Raw genomic sequence first — 21148 nt, forward strand, 5'->3', positions numbered from 1 at the left:
ATTTGACTAATTTTTAAACCCAATCGGATATTGTGAAAAGATATTCAAAGGTCGGACAAACACTATGTCGGTACGGATTCGGATTAATGCGCTGCAATATGCGGTCCTGTTGATGCCACGAACAGACTTGGGTTATTTGTTATCAATTCACAGCTCTTGGTACCACAACAACCTGTAGTAAATTAATCTAACGCGGATTTTCTTAACAAAATACGCTCTAGTTGCCTAAAATAATTTCAAAGTGTTTAAAAGGCAGTACACCTACTACATGTAGTTAAGTAAAGAAAAAAATGTACAAATCAAGAACGTAATATGTAATCAGTATAATTTGATAACGAGTCATGAATATTCAGCCATTTTCATTTTTAGATGTTTTTGACAAGTCTCGTTTTGTTCATTTATTTTTCTGCTTAATGTTTTCTTAGTAAAGAATTAAAGCTATTTGTCGGTAGTTTTACCGAGTTGTTTTTTTTAAAAAACCTAATCTTACCATGACCTTACATTTTCTAAAACCGAGAGCAAATCAATAATTCCCAAAATTTGCTGTCTTCCAGTTATTTTGGGTTCAAGGTTATTTCTTTAGCTACGGCTAGTGACAATAAACAAGTAGAATGAATTGTTTATATTATTCAACTCTTTCATTTGTTTATGGTTCTATTCTTTTAAAAGAATATTTTTGTAAACAGTTGGACACGTTTCTGAACTGATTACTGATTGTTTCATTTTTTTCTGAAAATATTGTTTACGTGAAAACTGTGTGAATGTACAATAAATGCTTATAAGTAAAGATTTAAAGATTGAAATGTCACTGTTGTGGAATGTTTATCAAGAATAATCATAAGCTACATATTTGTATAGGTCTAGGATGGGTCTACATAAAATCAAACACATTTGATTTTAGTTTTACAAAATTTTAGTGCACTTTTATGGGGTTAATTGCACCAAGCCCTTTGTGTCAACTAGTTTGAAACTGCTTATTATTATTATTATAATTATAATTATTAATGCTTATTATGCTATTAACTGCTTGCTTGTTATTCAGGGAATTGAAATTATTATGTAAGCATTCTAACACGGATTTGAATATTTGATTTTACATCGTTTAATTTATCTACATGGAAAAATCTGGAATTATTGACAATTATTTAAACATGTTACTCACAATCAATATATGAAACAGTAAATCATTACATATGACACTAGCCTTGTGTTACCGCGCCTATTGAGGTAGCAGACTCGAGTCCACCATTCGACAAACATTTCCGTCTATATTTTGTCCATAATATTTAAATACTTTTATTATATTACATTTTATATTGATACAAATAAGAACTGGCAAGATAAATGTACAGGATTCACAACAAATTCAAATGGATACCAAACAAAGTATTCATCATACCAAACATCGTAACTGTTCATTACCCAAAGTCGTATCGGGGTTTAGTTTGGAAAGGCAAAACAAAAATCGAGGAAATATTCCCTAAAATCGAACATATAATTCCATTATACTGAAATTGTTTCATATAACTTGACTGTACTGGCATGCGAGCAGTTCCCGTACAAAAATCGTAGTTACTTAAACATTATTTTTTATTACGCTCACTCACCAAAATTTGAATGTTACACATCAATATTCGGCTCGTCACACAAATCATGGAAATTCCATCATGTTCTAAACATAGAATAACCCTTAGTTATGAGGCCTCATATGGGGTACAGAAATTATCCATTATTTTGTATGAAGAGAAGTAGTTCCCGTACATAAAATTTAACCCATTATTATTATACAATTTATTATTTATTATTATTATATCGGACCTATTTTTCATTTATAATTGTTGAACAGACCATTTTCTAAGAGATAAATAGATGTAATTCAGGAAATAGAAAGTAGACTAAACGCGTGTATCTATTACCCGGTACCGTTACCCCCAACGCATTCACATGCGATGGCATGCTTGTATGCATGATATTTTACGCATCAAAGCCATAAAATTATTTTATATAGTAATATTGGTCAAAATTCTGATAATTAAACAAGTTTTCATCACATTGCCTTCTTATCTGTAAACAGGTGGTATTAGTGGAAAACCCTTTAACATGCCTTACGTGTAAGTATGTTTGCGCATGCGCGCAAGGACGGAATCCCCAGATAAAACAAGGTCACGTTTTGACAACGCACAGGTGAAAGTGATTTAAAATGAGACTTTTTATACGTACTGCCGAACTGACACTTAGATTTTGTCTCGTTTATGTATCTGCTTGATTTGAAATGAATTTTTGAAGAATGCATGTAAAAATCAAGCGTTTAAATGAAAAATACGGGTACTGTTTCTGTACGGGAACTGCTCGCATGCCAGTATGTGCAATCTGGCTTAAGTTTAGATCTACTTATTATAATAAGTTATTTATGTGTAGCGGTAATTAGGAGCTGATTGTAATCAGATTGACTGTGGGTATTACGAAATACGTGCAAAAAAACCCCCAAACTGTCACGATTTTAGGACCGATGTACAAGTTCACTAAAAGGCCATGACGCTACTTATTATGCAAAAATTACATGTACTTAGAATTACTCATTTCATTTTTTCTGTACATATTACGGACACTGTTGAAGATGTATCAAACATTTATTTATTTCACTGACAGTATTAGCTGTATATAATTGATCAGTTGATTAAACTTGGCTTTACATACACACGAACATTTGAAGGGAAATAACTATATCTTCATAACAAACCGCTCTATAATTAACGTAGCTTTTAATTGTACTGCATCTGTAAAACAGCGGACATCGTTGTTTTAATATATATAATCATATTTTTAATTGGATAAAACTTCAATCTGTGGTCTAGCATAACAATTGTAGTACCTCTACACATTATGTTTTAAGTGATTAATCTACAAGTTAATCAACCAAAAGTCACTTCTTTGAAAACTCTTATCAATCTATGTCATGTCTTTGTTATAAAATGAAATAAAATCGGGAACGCAGCTGTTGACCCATAAATAATAAACTTATAAACACACCCGTGAACTGTTTGCAAGTAGATAAGTTGCTTGCGGGTAAAACAGTTGCGCGCTTTTTAAGGCTTTTTTTATCCTGCAATCGATTGCTGCACAAAATATCATAGACAAATAGGTCTGTGAGAAGAGACAAAAAGAAAGAGAAACATATCTCGTAAATTCGGATTAAAACTGACATATATATAGTGAGTTCTAGCTGCATCAGACTACCCTGCTCGCTACATGTTAACGGGCGTGATAATAGGGGTGTCAAGTGAAAAACATAAACCGTTAGGCCGTTAGGTCACAGTATTCGCGTGGAAACTGCAAGTTTACGTCTATGCATATTTAATAACTGTTCACAAATATGTTGATGTTTTTAGACCTGTTTTGTGTAGGAGAATAGCTTTAAAACTTGATATACAATCAATGCTTCGGCAACATAGAAAATGTTTATTAGTACAATTATAATTCATATTTAATATGTTTCCAAATGTACTATTCATGTAGATATATCATTTGCGGTTCGAGTTTGACATTCTTCCCGGTTTAAAAAAGTGTGTTTATTTTGGTAGTTATCTATGTATGCGTGAATTTGTTTGATCTAATTAGCCGACAATTGAATTTGAAGATACTGAATTTGTATTTTAGTAACGCAATCCCGTGACCTTCTTGTGAATGTTATAAATATGAGTTTATTAATATGCATGGTGACATGCAGTTTTACACAATGAATGTATTAATGTGAAATAAAACGCTTGCAACAGTCAATATTTTAACGTACGACACTACTGCTTCCAAACCATAATGATAAGGAACTTGTACATAACTAGATGACTTTGAACAAAGCATACAATTTCAAATAATTATACAGTAAACAGAGATGTTTAAAAAATAGAATAAACAGGGGAAAAATGATCATTTATACAATTATCATAGTAAACATGAGGAGGGAACTTATAATAATAAATTGTAACACTATCCAAACTTTTATCTACAAATAAAAATTCAAGTTACAGAACTATGTTTACCAAAAATATATGAAAGGAAAGATCAACAAATGAAAACGACAATCACCAAACGCAGTTCCCAGCTACAAAGGAACCATAGGTAAGGGACATAACAAGATTAACGTTAAAGACAAGACATGCAGTTGGAAGTCATAGCTTGCTCAATTATACGTTTATTATCATGTAGTAATTTCTGTTTAATATACATACTCTCACGTTTACAGAAATAGAAGAGAAATACAATTTTTTGTTGTTGAATATTTACATTATACATGTACGTGATTGGTGAACCTAATCAAAGGCAATGCTCATCTTGTCATTGCTAGACACTTTGATCATCTAACAGGTACTACTTACACAGAAAGTGCAGGTACTGTTTATGAAAGAAAATATAAAGCATCCCCGACAATCCTGTAAGGGATCCAGTAGGGCACCGGACCAAAAACGGGTGGGGGCCAAGAGCAGAGATAGGCCTGGATTTTAAACTGTTTTCGATAAAAGATTTAACATTATATACGATAATGAGGTTTATGGGACCTAAATAACAGCCACTATGCTTCACATAAACAAATACATTCTGTTTTGTACCATTAGTTATCAGTATAACGAAAGTGTCATTATTCACACAAGATATGTTCTGATTTTTTGTCGAATATTTCTTTCACAAACTGGACAACTTGTAAGGGGCTCTGCACACGTCATGCACAGCCGATGGTGAGTACACGGTAGAAACAAAGCATTTACGTTGTTTGTTCCACATGCCATACAAATCACCAGACGCTTTAACCGTTGATTCTCTTCTACTGGTGTTTCTGAAAATTAAATTTTTTGCAATAGTTTACAAATTTAGAGTTACTGAGAGTCAAAGGCATGTTTAATATACAATAACATAGACTTCTGTGTCACTGGAGTATAGTATAGCGAATCGTCATAAAATGCAGCTACTAAAGGCATTTAACATTGCTCTCAAAAGTCAGCTTAGTTGCCTATTAATAAATGCAGATATGAAGTAATAGAGCGTTTGAATTCGTTTTGCTACAGGAGAGGATATTACAAAGAAACAAATTAATGAATACATTGTCTTCATTATATCTGTGCTTAATTTAAAAAAAAATGGCTTTTATGGTCATTGCAGGGGTTAGATTTGAAAATCAAAAAAAAAGAAGAAAATTCATACACAATGAACCTGACGTTGTATTTTAATAATTGAAATATCATAGCAAATCCTTCAAAAAATCATATACATATTTATAAAATAAATCTAAGAAGAGATAGTGTAAAAACAATATTATTGTAACATGTCTGTAAGTTCTATGTGTAATACATGGGAATCATAAGCAATTGTTATGAAGTGTACATTTAAAGTTGTTTTTTTATTGCTTCTTTACAAACTTTTTTCTGTATCTGTTGCAACTATCTCGTCTACGAATCGGCTAAAGTGCTCGAGACCATACGTAACTTAGACTAAATCACGTTCTATTAAAACATTCAAGTATCAAAAGGCAACAGTTTGCAAGTTTTGCTTTTCAACCCTTAGCTGTTTACAATTAACCAAAGTTCTGATAATAATTAAATTTCAATTTAATGTGAACCAGCGTGCAGGTAATTAATTGCATGCAGTTGTATTGTACATCCTCAAGAACAATGCGGCCTTATGAAGTTTTAAAATATATACTGATCAACACTTATTATTGTACCATATATGTTAATATTTTGCTTAAATAACTATGATATAATTCCCTGTATCCAAGTGTTTAACCATGTGCACACTTTATATTGCAACACATTATATTTATACGAACGACACAATGGCAACACTACACTGTTTCAATAAGATTAACGTTTGGATTTTAACTTATCAACTTATTTTACACTACCATTTTGTTTCTTTTCTTCTATAAGCGATTGACGTTTTCTTTCTTTGATAACCTCGATTGTATCAAGAATTTCCTCAATATGCGGCAAAATGGTACCTACAAAATAATGGTTTTTGATAAAAACAAACACATGAAACTTAAAAACAGCATTGCTTATATCTAGTTAATTTTAATCAATTAATTTGATAATTCATTAATTAATTCATTTTTTCTTTGATTGATTGATTGATTGATTGATTGATTATTTCATTCATTCATTCATTCATTCATTCATTCATTTTCATTACTTATAACTTTATTTAATTACACAACTAGCTTCAAATAGAGGCCTCTGAGTATGTTCATAAATTACATTATCAAATTAATATTTGATTACTATGTTCCTTATATTGAGCAAAATTTTGAATAAACAAAATCGGAGATAATTCGACAGTAAATATTCTTGTATCAGATAGACCTCTATTATAAATGTGATATTTGCTATAAAGTACAAAGCAGAATATTACCCCTATCTCTAATTTCCTGAACAGCTTCATTAAAGTCTTCTAATTGATATCCCATTTCAAGACAGGTGTCTTTATGTTCATTTAGGGCTGCATTATATACTGGGTCCCGCAGAGTCATTTGTTGCATTGTACTAGACAAATCTTCACCATTTTCCTGAAATAAAATAGATTTGTACAATAAGAATGCCTTTGTATATATAGATATTGAGAAAGGTCGGTTAAAGTATTGGATGTAAATTGTGTTAAAAAATATAAAGTTTTGATTGCTATTGCAAAATTTTCTAAAATTCACTCACAAAACAAAAATGTTCGTCAGTACCTAAAGCAATTGATTAGTCAATTGAATGTATCATCACCAAAATATCAAGTAGCATTACTCTAAAATTTATATAAAATGCAAATTTGATTCACCATGGGATTAAGGCAATAACTTTCAATGCTAACAAAATATCATTTTGATAAGTTAGTTATATTATGGATGAATATTTATGTTTTTATTTTGAATAACATTATTCAAAAATGTGATAATTCTTACTTACTAAAAGTTAGAATAAAAAAAACGAATAAATAGATTTTTGAACATTCTTTAATATAAACAATAAAAACTCAAAATTCAGTTCAGCTTTTTGTTAATTAATTGGCCTTTAAGTTGCATGTCAGAAGTGTAACAATACTGACTTCTGCTCCCGATAATTTCTTTAAAATACCTCATTTCCATAATTTGACGAGGCTTGGACTAATGCAATGAAATCATCCCCTTTCTCAGCTCTAACAAAAGGACAAGCCGGAAACCAGCGACAATGTTCTGTCCACGGTTCGTCTTCTGCATCCCAGCGCCTTAGGCCCCCATCACAAGCAAAACAACGAACAAGGTCCTCAAATCCTAAAGCATTGTCAGAATATCAGTCATTTAAGGTTTCTGGTCGGTTCAAGATTTAACTAATAATATAACTCATATGGCCTTTCTTGTGTTTTAGCATAAACACGTCTCGATGGCGTTTTATCAGCTTAAATACGTACATGGCATAAATGACAAACCAAAAGAGTATAAAGCTACTGAGCCTAACATCCATATACTTATTTATTTAATGATAAGTATAAATGCATACCTTTTAAACGAAATAAGGACTACTGAATAGTTTTTTGCGTGCAATAGTGAATATACACAAATACGATAGTAAAAACCATACATTATGTAGGATAAACTTGGTTAATCAGACTCATTTCATAAAATGGTTCACGTTTAATGGCGCAGGTGCGAAACTATTAACAAGTATATTTAACAAGTCGATGCCTTGGTGCGAAAGGGTTGTAACTCATAATTTCACCGAAAATGGTTTTATGGTGTTTTTCAATGAAGGAGCAATATACATACATGTTGTAAAAATATTAAACTTGAAAGCTAAAATTAAACTACCAAAAAAGTATATTTGTCCAAAGGTTGTAACTCAAACAGACATATTTTGTTGGTGCGAAATGCGAACATTTTGATAATATTTTGAATAAATCCTAGTGCAAAACAGTTGTATCTCAATATCTTATATCATATTCTGTGAAATATTTAGTGGATTATTTCTTTCAAACTAATTGACAAGTTTATAAAACAGTCTCAGCTTCTGATTCCTTGTTATTTACATAATTGTTGAGCTTTCATTCAGACATAATACAAGAATTTGAATAACTTATACATATTTCAAACATAAATCAATTCCAATGCTTATAAAAGAAACAATATCATAGTACATTGCTTTATTTGACTAACAGTACTATTATAGTGATTTTTTCTCAACATAAAAATTGTCATTGGTATAATGTTGCAAAATAGCAAGAAAAAGTAATGGACCTATTTTGGTTTTACGAAAATGAAATTACCGTAACTCAAAATAAATTTATTATAAACAATTGCCATACAATATATTATGATTGTATCATAGTTTGGAGACTTTTGAAAACATGTCAGAGTTAAATTGCATACCAATACATGCACAGTGCTTTAACGGATCTTGCTTGTTAACTGGTTCATTTTTTCTGGTTTCTACATATTGTGACGACAGGGAAAGAGACAGGGAAGGAGATAACAGTAGAAAAGTCATATTCAGATGCTTATACATTTGGTACATTTTTCTTGGATGACTGGGAATGTGTTTTTAGTTTTGCCTAAGATACAAAAGAGAAAGAACATCAAAACAATTGGCAATCTGATTTATACTCTCATACAGCCTCGTGTTTCGATGCTTTTTTAATTACTCAATGTTAAAATAACTTAAAGAAATTATACAATTATTACTCAATTCTTGATTTGGTTTTAAACTTACATGAATTACTATTGAATATTTTCATGTATTGTCAAAGACAAATTGTATAAATATTGTACTAAAATTTATTTACGTTACAAGACAATGTCTGACTAGATATGTGAACAAATTTTTCTTTGACAACATATTGTAAACAGTAAGTTTAGATACATATACATAATAATAAAATAATTATGTATAGACAAAAGTATTACAATATAACAAAGGTGTTTATGTGTAGATAATATAAAGCTACATGTAGATAAAAGATGTTAAAATTAAAATTCTTAAAAAAAATATTAAAGGATTTCTCAGTATCAATAGAAAAATCTAAACCTAACATTATATCCCTAAAGCAAAGATTAAAAATGTTACATGCTTGTTTGCATGCCTGTTTGATTGAGCTTTTCAAGGACAGCAGTAGTAAATGCAATCAACTGTCAACTCTTCTGGCACAAATTTAAGCAAAACTCAACTAAACATGTTCATGGTGTTAAAATTAAGAAATCACAAATATCTGCTGATGGGACAAAAGAAAAAGACTTTCCATTAAACTCCAAGCCAACAGTATGATGTATGGTTGAATTACACAGATAAACTGGCTACATGTATATCCTGCTTAAGTTACATAGGTCTATTATTTTAGAAATAATATATCCCAAACTGTGATTTTATCGCTCAATAAAATCACTGTTTGGAGGTCGGGTGTGTGGAATTACGAGGGTGATATAATGATGCACATTCAATCAACAAACAGTGATTTTATCCAGTGATTCCAAGCAATTTGGATATATTATTTTGATTCTAACACAACATCAACAAATAAAATTTTAATGCTGCTGTACCTTATATTTAGCTAAATTGCGCCTGATTTGTTCCGTACTCATTTTCACCGCATCACATTTTTAGTGGTTACTTTGCGTGTATAATGATAACATCACATGTCTTAATATAGAATGTCAAACAGTGATTTTATTGCATAATAACGCACACTTTCGGTTCTTCTATGTTCAATAGGGAAAAATGCGGGTCGTGTTAGAATATTAAGTAAAATATGTTATTGACCCTTTGTTTTCTGTTAGATAAAAGTAAATTATCAGATATATTCTATCTGCTATTTGAAATCATTCTTAAAGATATTAATCACTTCCTCAGCTGTATGTGCGTTTGTGTGCACACCTATGAATTTTATTGGGTTGAGGGGATTGCATTTTGTAATTGTTATTATTTGCAGGCCTTATTTTTTTCTCATTTAATTACTGACTGATTTATATAATTATAAACAATGAAATTTGGGACTGTAAAGAGTTGTAAGAATAGCATGAGCTTAGAAGCTTAGAACATCTATTATCATCTTTCTCATACTTTTGGCTTAATAGTAAAGAAGATCCTGGATAATGCTTAAATATATAGAATTTGTACACAAAAGCACATCCTAGGAATTATCTAAGTTTTCAAATTAAGAAAAGCTTATGTATAGAATAGATGTAAAATAAAACGAGAGTATTCCCATTTTCTAAAGGCTAATATATTAACAAAAATAAATGTGTCTTAGATGGTTTTGTCATTATGTAAGTTTACATTTTGAATTGGGAAAATTTACCTTTGATTCTTGCAAAAACATACATGTTAATGCATATTTGGTACTTATGATTGGTTTGACAATCTGAACTGTGTGTCACATGGAAAAAATATTATATATTTAGTGAATTTCTTTAAAAAAAATCATTTGACTGAAATTATATTTTAAAAACATAAAATTTGAAGGTTTTTCACTGAAATATCCAGGCAATATGTTAAATTAGTTCATACTAAACACAACTAAGCTTGGATCTGTTCATTTGACCCATTACAATTATCAGAATTTAAAGCAAAAATTTAGTTACAACCCTTTCGCACCAAATCATTTTTTGAATTTTTTTATTTTTTTGGTGCGAAAGGGTTGTAACTGAAACTTTATCAATTATCTCTTTATCCTGGCAAAATAAAATAACCTTTCCAATCAATTATATATCAGTAAATGAATGAAAGCCAAAAACCAAAATTAAAGAAGTATTTATTAGAATGTAAAAGAATAAATAAGTTTTTTGTCTCTCCTGAATAATTTCAAAATATTGAGTTACAACCCTTTCGCACCAAGGCATCGAAGTGTCATGTTCAATGGGCTGTAGAATACAATGGACAAAAATACGGAATTGTGGATAATATATTTGCTTTTAATGGTTACTGAATATATGGTTTAGATAATTCAAATAAGGCATTACGGGTAAAATATTTAATGTCATTAAAATCTATTTATTCACAAGTACTCTCTGGAGTAAAATTACGTGATACAAACCGGCAATTTTTTTTAACATTTATCTATGAGTGAGACAGGGAGAATCTTTGAGTCCTTTCTGTTTGCTATGCATTTAAATTATTCAGAAAAAGAAATTGCTATCAAGTGTATAGAGGGGTGGATATAGTGAGTCTCTTAGACAGTTTTAATCTCAAGAAGATTGTTCTACACCCAAGATTTGAAGTCTAGTCTTGATTCTTAACAAGAATTTTGTTCCCGATTTGTAAAGAAAGATAAAAACCATTTTTATATAAAATTTAATTTTTATTGATTTATGTTGGGGAGGGGGTTTCGTTTACTTCATTTCTGTTTTATTATAATACAAAATATTACAATATATTATAAACTGCTATTATAGATATCGATGACGAGTTAATTGGTTTTATCATTAAACATGAAGACTATAATAAGAAATCATACAGAAAATGTAATTCATATTTAATTCATATATTTTGTAACAATCTTTCTAGAAATTGTTGCTGGAGAGGGCTCAACATATACGTTCGGTGTAAATGTACTTATACTTTTTTTAAAGACCTATTTTCAAAAACAAAAAACTAATTGATTTATATTAGTTAGTTTGATTTAGAATTTCTGAAAATTGACCTACAAGTGATCGAGTGACAATCAGTTTATAAACAGTACAAAAAGGTTTTCCACAAAAGTTAAAAATAGCATTTACAATGCAAGTAACGTCTGTTTATTTAAGATATGGAAAGGATGATAAGTTCTCGTTGGTTGTTAATATACATGAGAGTGGCACCGCATCAATAATGCAAATATAAATATACATTTGTATACTGCGCAGCTAATAATAGAGATGGCTATTAATACGGGTTTTTGGAAAACCGATGTTGAAGTTACTATCTAAATTTGTATAAATTGTTTGTTACGTAACATTACTTTACCTATGGTTTCAATCAAATGAATCAATTATAAACGTCTTGGACGGACGAATATTATTAATTGTTTTTATTTTATTTATCGTACTTTATTTCTAAAAATGCACTTTACTTTAATGTTTTTAGTCACAAACAACAATTTTGTAATACACGAGCAAAAATGCTTTCAAAGTTTGTAAGAGTACATAACTACATAATTATTTATTGTTGATAGATGTTAGTATCTACAGCATGCAAAGGCGATTTGGGCTTATATGGCTTCCTAAACTATTCTATTTTCTTAATTTGTATTGTATTTTATTTTTTATGAAAGAACAACGCTTCTTCTTCTTCTTTTTATGTATTTTTTATAATAATTATTAAATTTTGCCATTTTTGTACAAAACCAATTAATTATGAATAAAATTAATGAATAACTTCAGCTAAAATTACCCGTGTAATATAGACCAGCCTCCGCCAACTGTCGTGGGGTTTGGATCAAATGCCTCGGCCATTTGTCAAACGTGTTAAGTCGTAGTTCAAAAGTTTGATATTCGGGATGTCGAACTGTGTAGTTTAATTCTGGACAAGTACTTTCACTAACTGTAAACAAAATTATCTATATACTTTTCTAGAGACAAAACGTTAATGTAAATATCGTAAGCAAAGAAAAGATAAAACATTTATATAGTACTGGTATCTTTATATTTTGCCTAACAGTCAAAACGTCAAATGATTTTTCAATAAATAACCAAAAACATATTTATACACTTTGATACATAAATACAAATACGGAAAAGCATTCTGCTATGCTATTTTCTGAAAGCGTAATGCCAATTCAATTAATAAACGATCAATACTTAATTCGAAATGTCGATATATCGGTTTATCAGTTGAAAAATGATTATTGCTGTGCAAAAAAAGCAATCTATGAAACAGGCTGAGTATGTTTTAACGACAAATGACAACTTTACTAATTTAAAAAATAATGTAATTAAACATGTATTGAAATAAATGTAAAGGAAAATCTGTTTTTGTTAATAACCCACCAAAAAACTATTTTGTTTAGAGGAGTGTATATACCATTTTGTTATAAAATAAAGGTCGAATCGTACATGTACACGTGTGTTCAGCTTTGTAACAGTAATATGATTATTTTCATAACATATTCACGGTAAAATAATGGTATTTTGCATGATTTATATTAAAATATGAAATAATTAAACTGAGATAAATTATGTTTTTAAAAGCTTATATAAACCGAGTAATAAGTAATAAGAAGCGACTTTAAAGTGTATAAAGCTATATATCTGCTGCAAGAACTGTTATTTACATTTAAAAAAAGAATACTTCCCAAACGCTTGTATGAAATAAAAATGGTAGATAATTCCCTTAAAAGTGAATGGCACATATAGAAAATCATTGCTAAACGGAAAATAGGAAATAATATTTTGTTCCGGAACATTTTACTCTATATTATTCTGCTTATGTACAATATTCATGTGTGTTAAATAACAGAGACATTCTATGTTGCACCTTTTACGGCAATCAACCGTATGATAATGGAACCAATATAATTTTACTGTTGATAAATTTTATAAAAATACTTCATAAGATATAGATTTATACCCTTTAAAAGATGATATGACAAATATATTAAATTATATAGACAATATTTTTTTTTAATTATTTTAAGAGACTACAATCATCTTTGTTTATGTTAATAATTCTAGGTTATCTCTCTCTGGCATGAACGAATTGTACGACCCTCCCTTGATTCGATTCATGTTCGAAGTACACATTATTGTTTTAGCTTTAAATAACTCACTTTCCAATTGCCTTTGTCTGTTAAGTTCGGGGTCTTGCATTTGCAGCTGAGTCTAAAATGAAAGTTACAAGTGAAGTTATAAATAAAAATTATAAAAATGTCAAGACGACAAGCTAAATACATCCATTTTGATATCATTCTATATGGTAAAGATTTAATAGTTGGATGACCGTGCATGTGCGCATGTCATTTATTGTATTAACTAAAACAGCACCAAAATGTATGGTATACTTTAGTGAACATTTAATTTCAGCACCACTAATCATTTGGAACTGGTTTTTGAAATTTAACCACTACATTCTAAATTCTGCATGCTAAATTGGAGAGTGGGATAAAAAAAGCGTTTAAGTGCTTAAAATCTACAGTTAATTTGGACCTATCAATATGACTGATTAATCAATGTAATTCATGTAAAAATATTGTAATTATGTATTTAGTTACCAAAAGCCCCGATAATTGTGTCTGTCCAAGGTATTGTAACAGAAACGGACACTGACTTGAATGTCGTACATGCTCATAGAGAGGATTGTCGTCTTGTGAAAAGTCTTTGAGTCCAATCCCACACTGAAAGCAGCGGACTAAATCCCCTTGGTCTGTAAAGAAAATGAAATTAAATACTGAAGAACCAAACCGTAGTTTTAGTCTTTGAATTGACTGGTGTATTTAGTATGTAGCTGAGACTAAATACCAAACGAATGACTTAATAAAGTCATACAAATGTTATTGAACAGAATAGCACAATGTATCCACCTGAAATATTAAATAACTGCTAGAATTTTACACAGAATAATATTCTACTTCCGTATTCAAATAGAGATACCTCAATACATGCAGAATAAAAAGAAGGTTCACGAAACATACCCGTAAAGAAAAATCCTGCTTCACTCAGCTGAGAAGGGTCTGGTTTTCTGTGAGTCCATCTTGCATACGACCTAATTCGTTCATGTATATTAATATATTCAGGATATCTTGCCTTGACAACTGAACGTTCGGACCTTTCTGTCGGTATTGATGATTCATTTAAACTTGACTGATTATTAGGCAGTGTTTGGAACAAGGCGCCATTCGAAAATGCGATTAAACTTTGTCCTTCATTGTCTTGTTCCCCAGATACCTGTAGAGGAAACTCGTCCTGACTTCTAGTGTACGGATAAATGTTTCGTTCTTCATTTTTCACCAAGTTTCTCAACGACACTTTCAATTTTCTTTTATTGGATCTTCTAGTTAACGATAAGGGCTTTTCACCCAGTATTTTCCTTTTATTATTCACCTTATAAAGTCGTTGCTTACTCAGCTTATCTGTATTACTGCTACGAAGTAAACTTTCAAACTCTACAAACAGTATCTCTGAAAAATTGCGAGCTTCGTGAATTTCTTTTGAGATTTCTTTAAATAACAGCGATGTTTCAAGGCATTGTGGCATTGCTCTTGCATTCCCTTTATCTGTCCAAAAACAGACCAGTTCATGATTTAATCCATATATATTGATTAGACTTTGAACGTCGTTTATGTCTACATGTTTTCTAAATGGGCATTTTTGAAGAATAGCTAACAGCTCCACTGACAAACATGTAAAAATATATACCTCTTCGTCACAAAAAGCGATCAAGCAGTCTTTGAATACATGCGTTACTAATACCATGTAGATCAATATCTTGTTCCATGAAAAAGTATTTTTGTACATTAACTTCAATAATCGCCCTTTACCATTTAAAATGTTCTTATTTCTTATTTTATTCAGTATCTTCATTTTTATACCGTTTGCTTTGTACGTAATGTTAAAATAATACTTGTTTGTACATGTATTTTTCTATACAGTCAACGGATCGAACATACATGCCCTGCTCCTGATGTTTGCGGTTTACAAGTTATGTTCTGTTCTCCAGCGGCGGTGACCTGTCTTGTTTATTAGCATACTTTCATTTTCTCCGTTTGCTGATTTCTGTGGAAAGTGCATGGAGGTAAATACTCACCTTTTCATGAATTTATGCTTCAAAATGTACCCTTTAAAAGCATGACTGGTGACATATCCAGAGTCCGTCCTCGACAGCGAAAGCTCCTTTTCGTGCCTAAACATGTTCATTGATCCTCATTAACCATAGAATGCATACATTTCACTCTCCTCTTCTTACACGTTTTGATGTTTTGTAAGTAATACGAATTCTATAAACAAACCTTTAATGGTAAATGAATTAATCAATATCAAAATAAAAGGATCCGTTTATAATCATCTAGTAACGCAATAATAGTAAATATCAATGAAATAATTATTCAAAAATAAGCCATTGATTACCAAGGATCTATTTTTAACTATAATAGCAAAATCTCGCAAATAAAGTTAATTGATAGTATTGTTTATAAAATTAAGAAGATACAATTTTTTCTTATTTTTAAATATATATAAATTCTATAATGAAATAATAAATTCTATAATGAAATAATTTTTATTAATATAATGAGTTTGCAAAACATTCATGGGCGTCAATGCTATATTTAACATAGGATTCCAGTGAGTCATCAGACGTTACATTCTTCTTTCGGTTTCAAAGATTGTTGACAAAACATGGGAAAAATGTTTACGTACATTACATCAAAAACAAAAACTTCACAATGTAAAATTCAATGAATGAGGTTTTGTTTTTACAAAACGAAAACAAAATGCTTCCGAAGACATGCATCTAGTTTCGTTTTCTATTATTACTTTGATTCTATTTAATTAATAAGAATGTACTTTCGGTTCTATTAATTATCTTTTACTATCTTCTCTAATATATTGATTAATATACAATACATAATATCCAATGAAATCATAGATTTAACAAATTCGAATTTTATATTAAACATACTCGATTCGAAAAACACATACATGAATACTGTAAATCAAACCTCAAAACACTGTATTGGTAAATTTACATGCTATCATTGTATCTGAAAAGTAGTTGTTTAACATTAATATTGAATGAGAGAACCCTTATTTGTGTCATTGTTCAGTGACTTAACCCGAGTTAAACCGTATACAAATACATGCACAGTGCGTTAACGGGAGTACAGGTATTAGTTACCCGCATTCATTGTCTGTCTAAAGCGTGCTCGTTGATTGGCCATTTTTCTGGGGTTTACTTATTTTGAAGAGTGGGAAAGCGATGACAATAGAAAAGTCATATTTTGATGCTCGAACATTGGTTATTTCTTTATTGGGTTTAATATTATGACGACAAGGAACGTCATTTTATTTTTGCCTTTGATACAAAAGGGACAGAAAACCAGACACTGGGTAATCTGATTTAAACACGGGGGCTACGCCTCCTCATATATATATCAGATCAATTCGTGTTTAGATGCTCTTTCTTTTACAAAGAATATCAAGCAAGGTTTCACGCACGCGTAAATGGCTGCAAAGGAATGGTCAGCTGTGTACTGCATACCTTTAGAGGATAGAAATAATACGATACCTAGACGAATGTCTGTTTAGATCTGCGCAGTTGTTGAAATTAATGGGGAAGCTTTACGACACGACAATTCCATTACGTCCGTGCTAGTAGTAATCGTCTTATACTGTGACAGGATTGGTACTCTTCAGTCAATGTAATAATGTGCCAGGAATCCGATACTATTGGTCTTATCTACATATAGACAGACAGTGAAGCTCGTAATGGTTTATCTTAATGCCTTGAAAATTAATTAACTATATCCAGATTAAACGATTTATAAACTTTTAATAAGCAAATGACCAACGATAAAACATCAAATTAGAGCATAGATGTTACCAAATCGTACCAAAATAAAACAGCACACGTGTGACCTCGTTGTACTATATAAAAGGCAGCGATTTAAGTTTTTGAAACCAGAACTATGTCCGCACAGCACTATTCAACTAATCTCAAAAGAAAAATGCAAAACTTTCTCAAAAGACAAAACTTGTTTCCTAATTTCTAAAAGTCAACGAATGGATACATCATTGTAAAAATCAGATGTTTCATGACACTGTAATGCAACAGCTCTTACACCAATGCGTTTGTCCAAATGCAAAACAGTTCCCCTTTTGGTGGAGACAACGTGTTTTCGCATGATTTAATTTTAGCCTGGTTCGACTATATAAAAATCTCGGTGAACCACAGATAGTTGCACAGTGAATTATTTTTTTTTGGAGATACGCAAACAGTGTTTGTCCATCTGAAGAAAATGTAAACATAAATGTTTCGTAACTAAGCCAAACATTTGAAATTGGTCATGAAGTGTAAAGCTGATGTATGTGAATGGTTTATGTACTTATCTTTTTATTGACGACACGTAAAATAAAGTGTAGAACACTCAGACATGGAAGTAGCACAAGTATGTCCAATCATTTTTTTTACGACAAAACTATATTGGACAAACATGCGCTTTCTTGAAATAAATAGATACAACTCTTGGTGGTAAGTAAAAGTGCATCCAGCGTTTGTGACTCACTTTAAAAGCGTATTACAGAAAACTCCGCTTATAACGAATTCATTGGGACATTCAAAAATTGTTCCTTATATCCGGAGTTCCTTGTAAGCGTATAGCGAATTACATGTAGTTCCGTGTATCAGGAGTTTTTATATCGAACAGATTCCCATATAACGAACTGATTGTTTACCATAGTCCTCCATTTTGAAGAGCATTTGATTAAGAAAAATTAGTCATTTATTTGAAATATTTTGCTATTTCATTTTTAGTTTTACACCCCTTCTCAATTGTTCATAAAATATCAATTTTTTTTTCTCAACTCCTCAACTGTTTTCCGTTTTCTTTCCATGATTAAAAACAAACACGATTTTTCGATTTTTCCTTCCTTTTTAAATCGAATATCTTCTGTTATATTTTAAGGGTGACTTTTACAAATGATTTTTTTTTCATTTCGATCAAATTGATTATCAAACATTCATGATTATGTTGCAAACCGATTATAAATCATCATATCTTTTTACTCCAGCAAAACTATTAAAGAAAAGAAATAATAGAATAAAAATGCTTTTTGTAACCGTTTTATCTTGGTGACAAAAACTCGTGCAAAAAATATCCTAAAAAGAAAATTACGTACTACTATACAAATTCATTTTCACAGCTGTATTAATAAACTAAAGTTTTAATCTGTGCCAATGAAAATGAAAGTAGAAAATGCGTGATCTATTTACGGATAGCCGATATTTTGGAGTTCGTTATAATAGTGTAATTTTCTGTACTTTTCACTAAATTGGGACTAAAAAATGAGTTCCTTATAAGCGATAATTCCTTATAACCGTGTTCGCTGTAACCATATATTTTTATATTAAATAAAGAAGGGCAAAATTTCGGGCCAAAATAAATTGTTCCTTATAACCGGAAGTTCGCTATAACCGTGTTCGATATAAGTGAAGTTTACTGTATATATCTTTTGTATCAAACTACATTTTAAAAGCCTGCATTTTATTGATTATATTGATTAAACCATAAAAATGGTCATTTATTTACCCCTCGTTTCTTTTTACAATAAACGACGAAAAACCAAAATAAGTTGTCAAAATATGCTTAATAATTTTTTATTTATTCATCTTTGTTGCCAAAGTTTTACAAAAAGCAAAGCTTTTATCAATGATGATTATGTAATTTTATTTATCGTGTCGTTTTAAAAAAATATTGTTCTAATTGATTTCAGCTGAAACAATGACGACATGTTTCTCTGGTTTGAGAACGAATGCACTTGCTAGACTAGTGTCAGCATTAAGCATACACATCGTCTCTCAATATAGGCATCAGTTTCGTGCATTTACATCAATAAAGCTAGAGCACCCGGGGCATGGAATTTAACAAGTATGTGGGCGCCCGTATATGTAAATGCATATCATTCGATAATTCCACGTTTCGTGCTTTGTTTTTCGTTATGCTTTTCACGGGCTAATGCTTTGCATTTTGACTGTTATATTTTGATAACTGAAACTCAGAGACCGTCGTTGCTCTTAGCTAAGATGCATGGCTTTGACATGGCAAAGCATATTAACAAATACGTTAGAGCGGGACGTGCTACCTGGAATTCTGCAATTACCTCGTGAATGTGCTTTCATCAACTGACTCTGTCAATCGCCATGCATAATGGTAAAAATTGTTAAATAAGTGATTAAATGGAAAGTTATTTAAAATTAATCTAAAGTACTAATGTATTCATTTGTTAAAAATCTGAAAACAAAATTATCCCTCGGAAGCATCAATCACAACAAAATTACAAGAGAATTGCAGACTCGGTTTGATTGAGTCTGTACATGAGGGATAATACATACGTGCAACATCCCTCACGCCCCTAGCACCGGCTTGAGCGGTACTCAATTCTAAACACTCAATAGTGCTAGCATCAATAATCCCGAAGGACCAGAAAAAATATAACAACTCTGAAGTGAAGTACGGGGCAACTTTTTACAGCTGCCACACAGCACTTGACACCTGCTGTTGTGAATTATAAATATCTGGAAACTAAGTGATCCATCGGAAGCATCAATCACAACAAACTTACAAGAGAATTGCAGACTCTGTTTGATTGAGTCTGTACATGAGGGATAATGAATACGTGCAACATCCCTCACGCCCCCTAGCACCGGCTTGAGCGGTACTCAATTCTCAACACTCAATGGTGCTGGTATCAATGATCCCGAAGGACCAGAAAAAATATAACAACACTGAAGTGAAGTACGGGGCAACTTTTTACAGCTGTCATGTGTAAAATATTGCAATACATATTTAGAATTTTTCAACTTTTCGGTAGGTCTACGACTAGGGCAAAATAATTAGCCCGCCATATTGGCACAATTTTTAGAAAGCTTGAATTATTTTTCTTAGTTGTATTGTAAAACTGTTTACTTCGATGGTAAATGCGCGTTTGAAAAGCTAGAAATTATTAACGAAACAATTACTGACTCACAATTCGGATTTAAACTATGGAACTACGGGTTCTTTATTTTACAGGTATTAAGTGACAACTTTAGTCAAAGGAAACGTTGATACGCTGTTTCATTGACTATCACAAGGCTCCATTTGACTCCGCTTTTAGAAGTGCTTTATGCTACACACTGATAAAGCACGTTATTGACGGCAAACTGTTTAAAGTTTTACTATCAATGTAAGCAATTATAAACCCTTGTGTAAAACAAAAAGACAAGGTCTCCGATCTCTGAATTTCTGATTTAGGAGAAATAACGTCACAACGTAATTGTGCATATATATTTTCTTCTCTCTTACTATATTGAAATGGCCATACAAGAAAACACAAAATCAGGATTAACAATTGACCAATTAAACATACACATGTACATCTAACTCTATGCTGATGACTGCATTCAACTATGGGATGCAATCACATCTTAATTTGCTATACAACTACATGTATATTGTATTGTGCAAAATGGAGACTTAACGTCAA

The 21148-nt window shown here is 31.0% G+C and overlaps 1 protein-coding gene across 1 annotated transcript; it reads right to left on the bottom strand.

Moving 5' to 3' along the window:
• Positions 1–5879: 5879 nt before the first annotated feature.
• On the bottom strand, positions 5880–16001 carry LOC132747266 (baculoviral IAP repeat-containing protein 3-like). Its single transcript, XM_060736595.1, has 7 exons — positions 14602–16001; positions 14182–14333; positions 13741–13792; positions 12366–12515; positions 7107–7282; positions 6385–6553; positions 5880–5989 (listed from the first exon to the last, which is right to left on the bottom strand). The coding sequence occupies exons 1-7, from the start codon at positions 15488–15490 to the stop codon at positions 5880–5882; spliced, it is 1698 nt and encodes a 565-aa protein (XP_060592578.1). The 5' UTR covers positions 15491–16001.
• Between the last annotated feature and the right edge of the window lie 5147 nt (positions 16002–21148).

The sequence above is a fragment of the Ruditapes philippinarum genome, unplaced genomic scaffold, assembly GCF_026571515.1.
Source record: "Ruditapes philippinarum isolate M1 unplaced genomic scaffold, ASM2657151v2 ctg7_1_1_1_1, whole genome shotgun sequence".
NCBI lineage: Eukaryota > Metazoa > Mollusca > Bivalvia > Venerida > Veneridae > Ruditapes > Ruditapes philippinarum.

Coding starts and splice junctions, on each gene's coding strand:
- LOC132747266 (XM_060736595.1), bottom strand. CDS start 15,490: ATGAAGATACTGAATAAAATAAGAAATAAGAACATTTTAAATGGTAAA. Junction 6,554..7,106: donor CGTCAAATTATGGAAATGAG/GTATTTTAAAGA, acceptor ATTTTATTTCAG/GAAAATGGTGAAGATTTGTC. Junction 5,990..6,384: donor TAGGGGTAATATTCTGCTTT/GTACTTTATAGC, acceptor ATTATTTTGTAG/GTACCATTTTGCCGCATATT.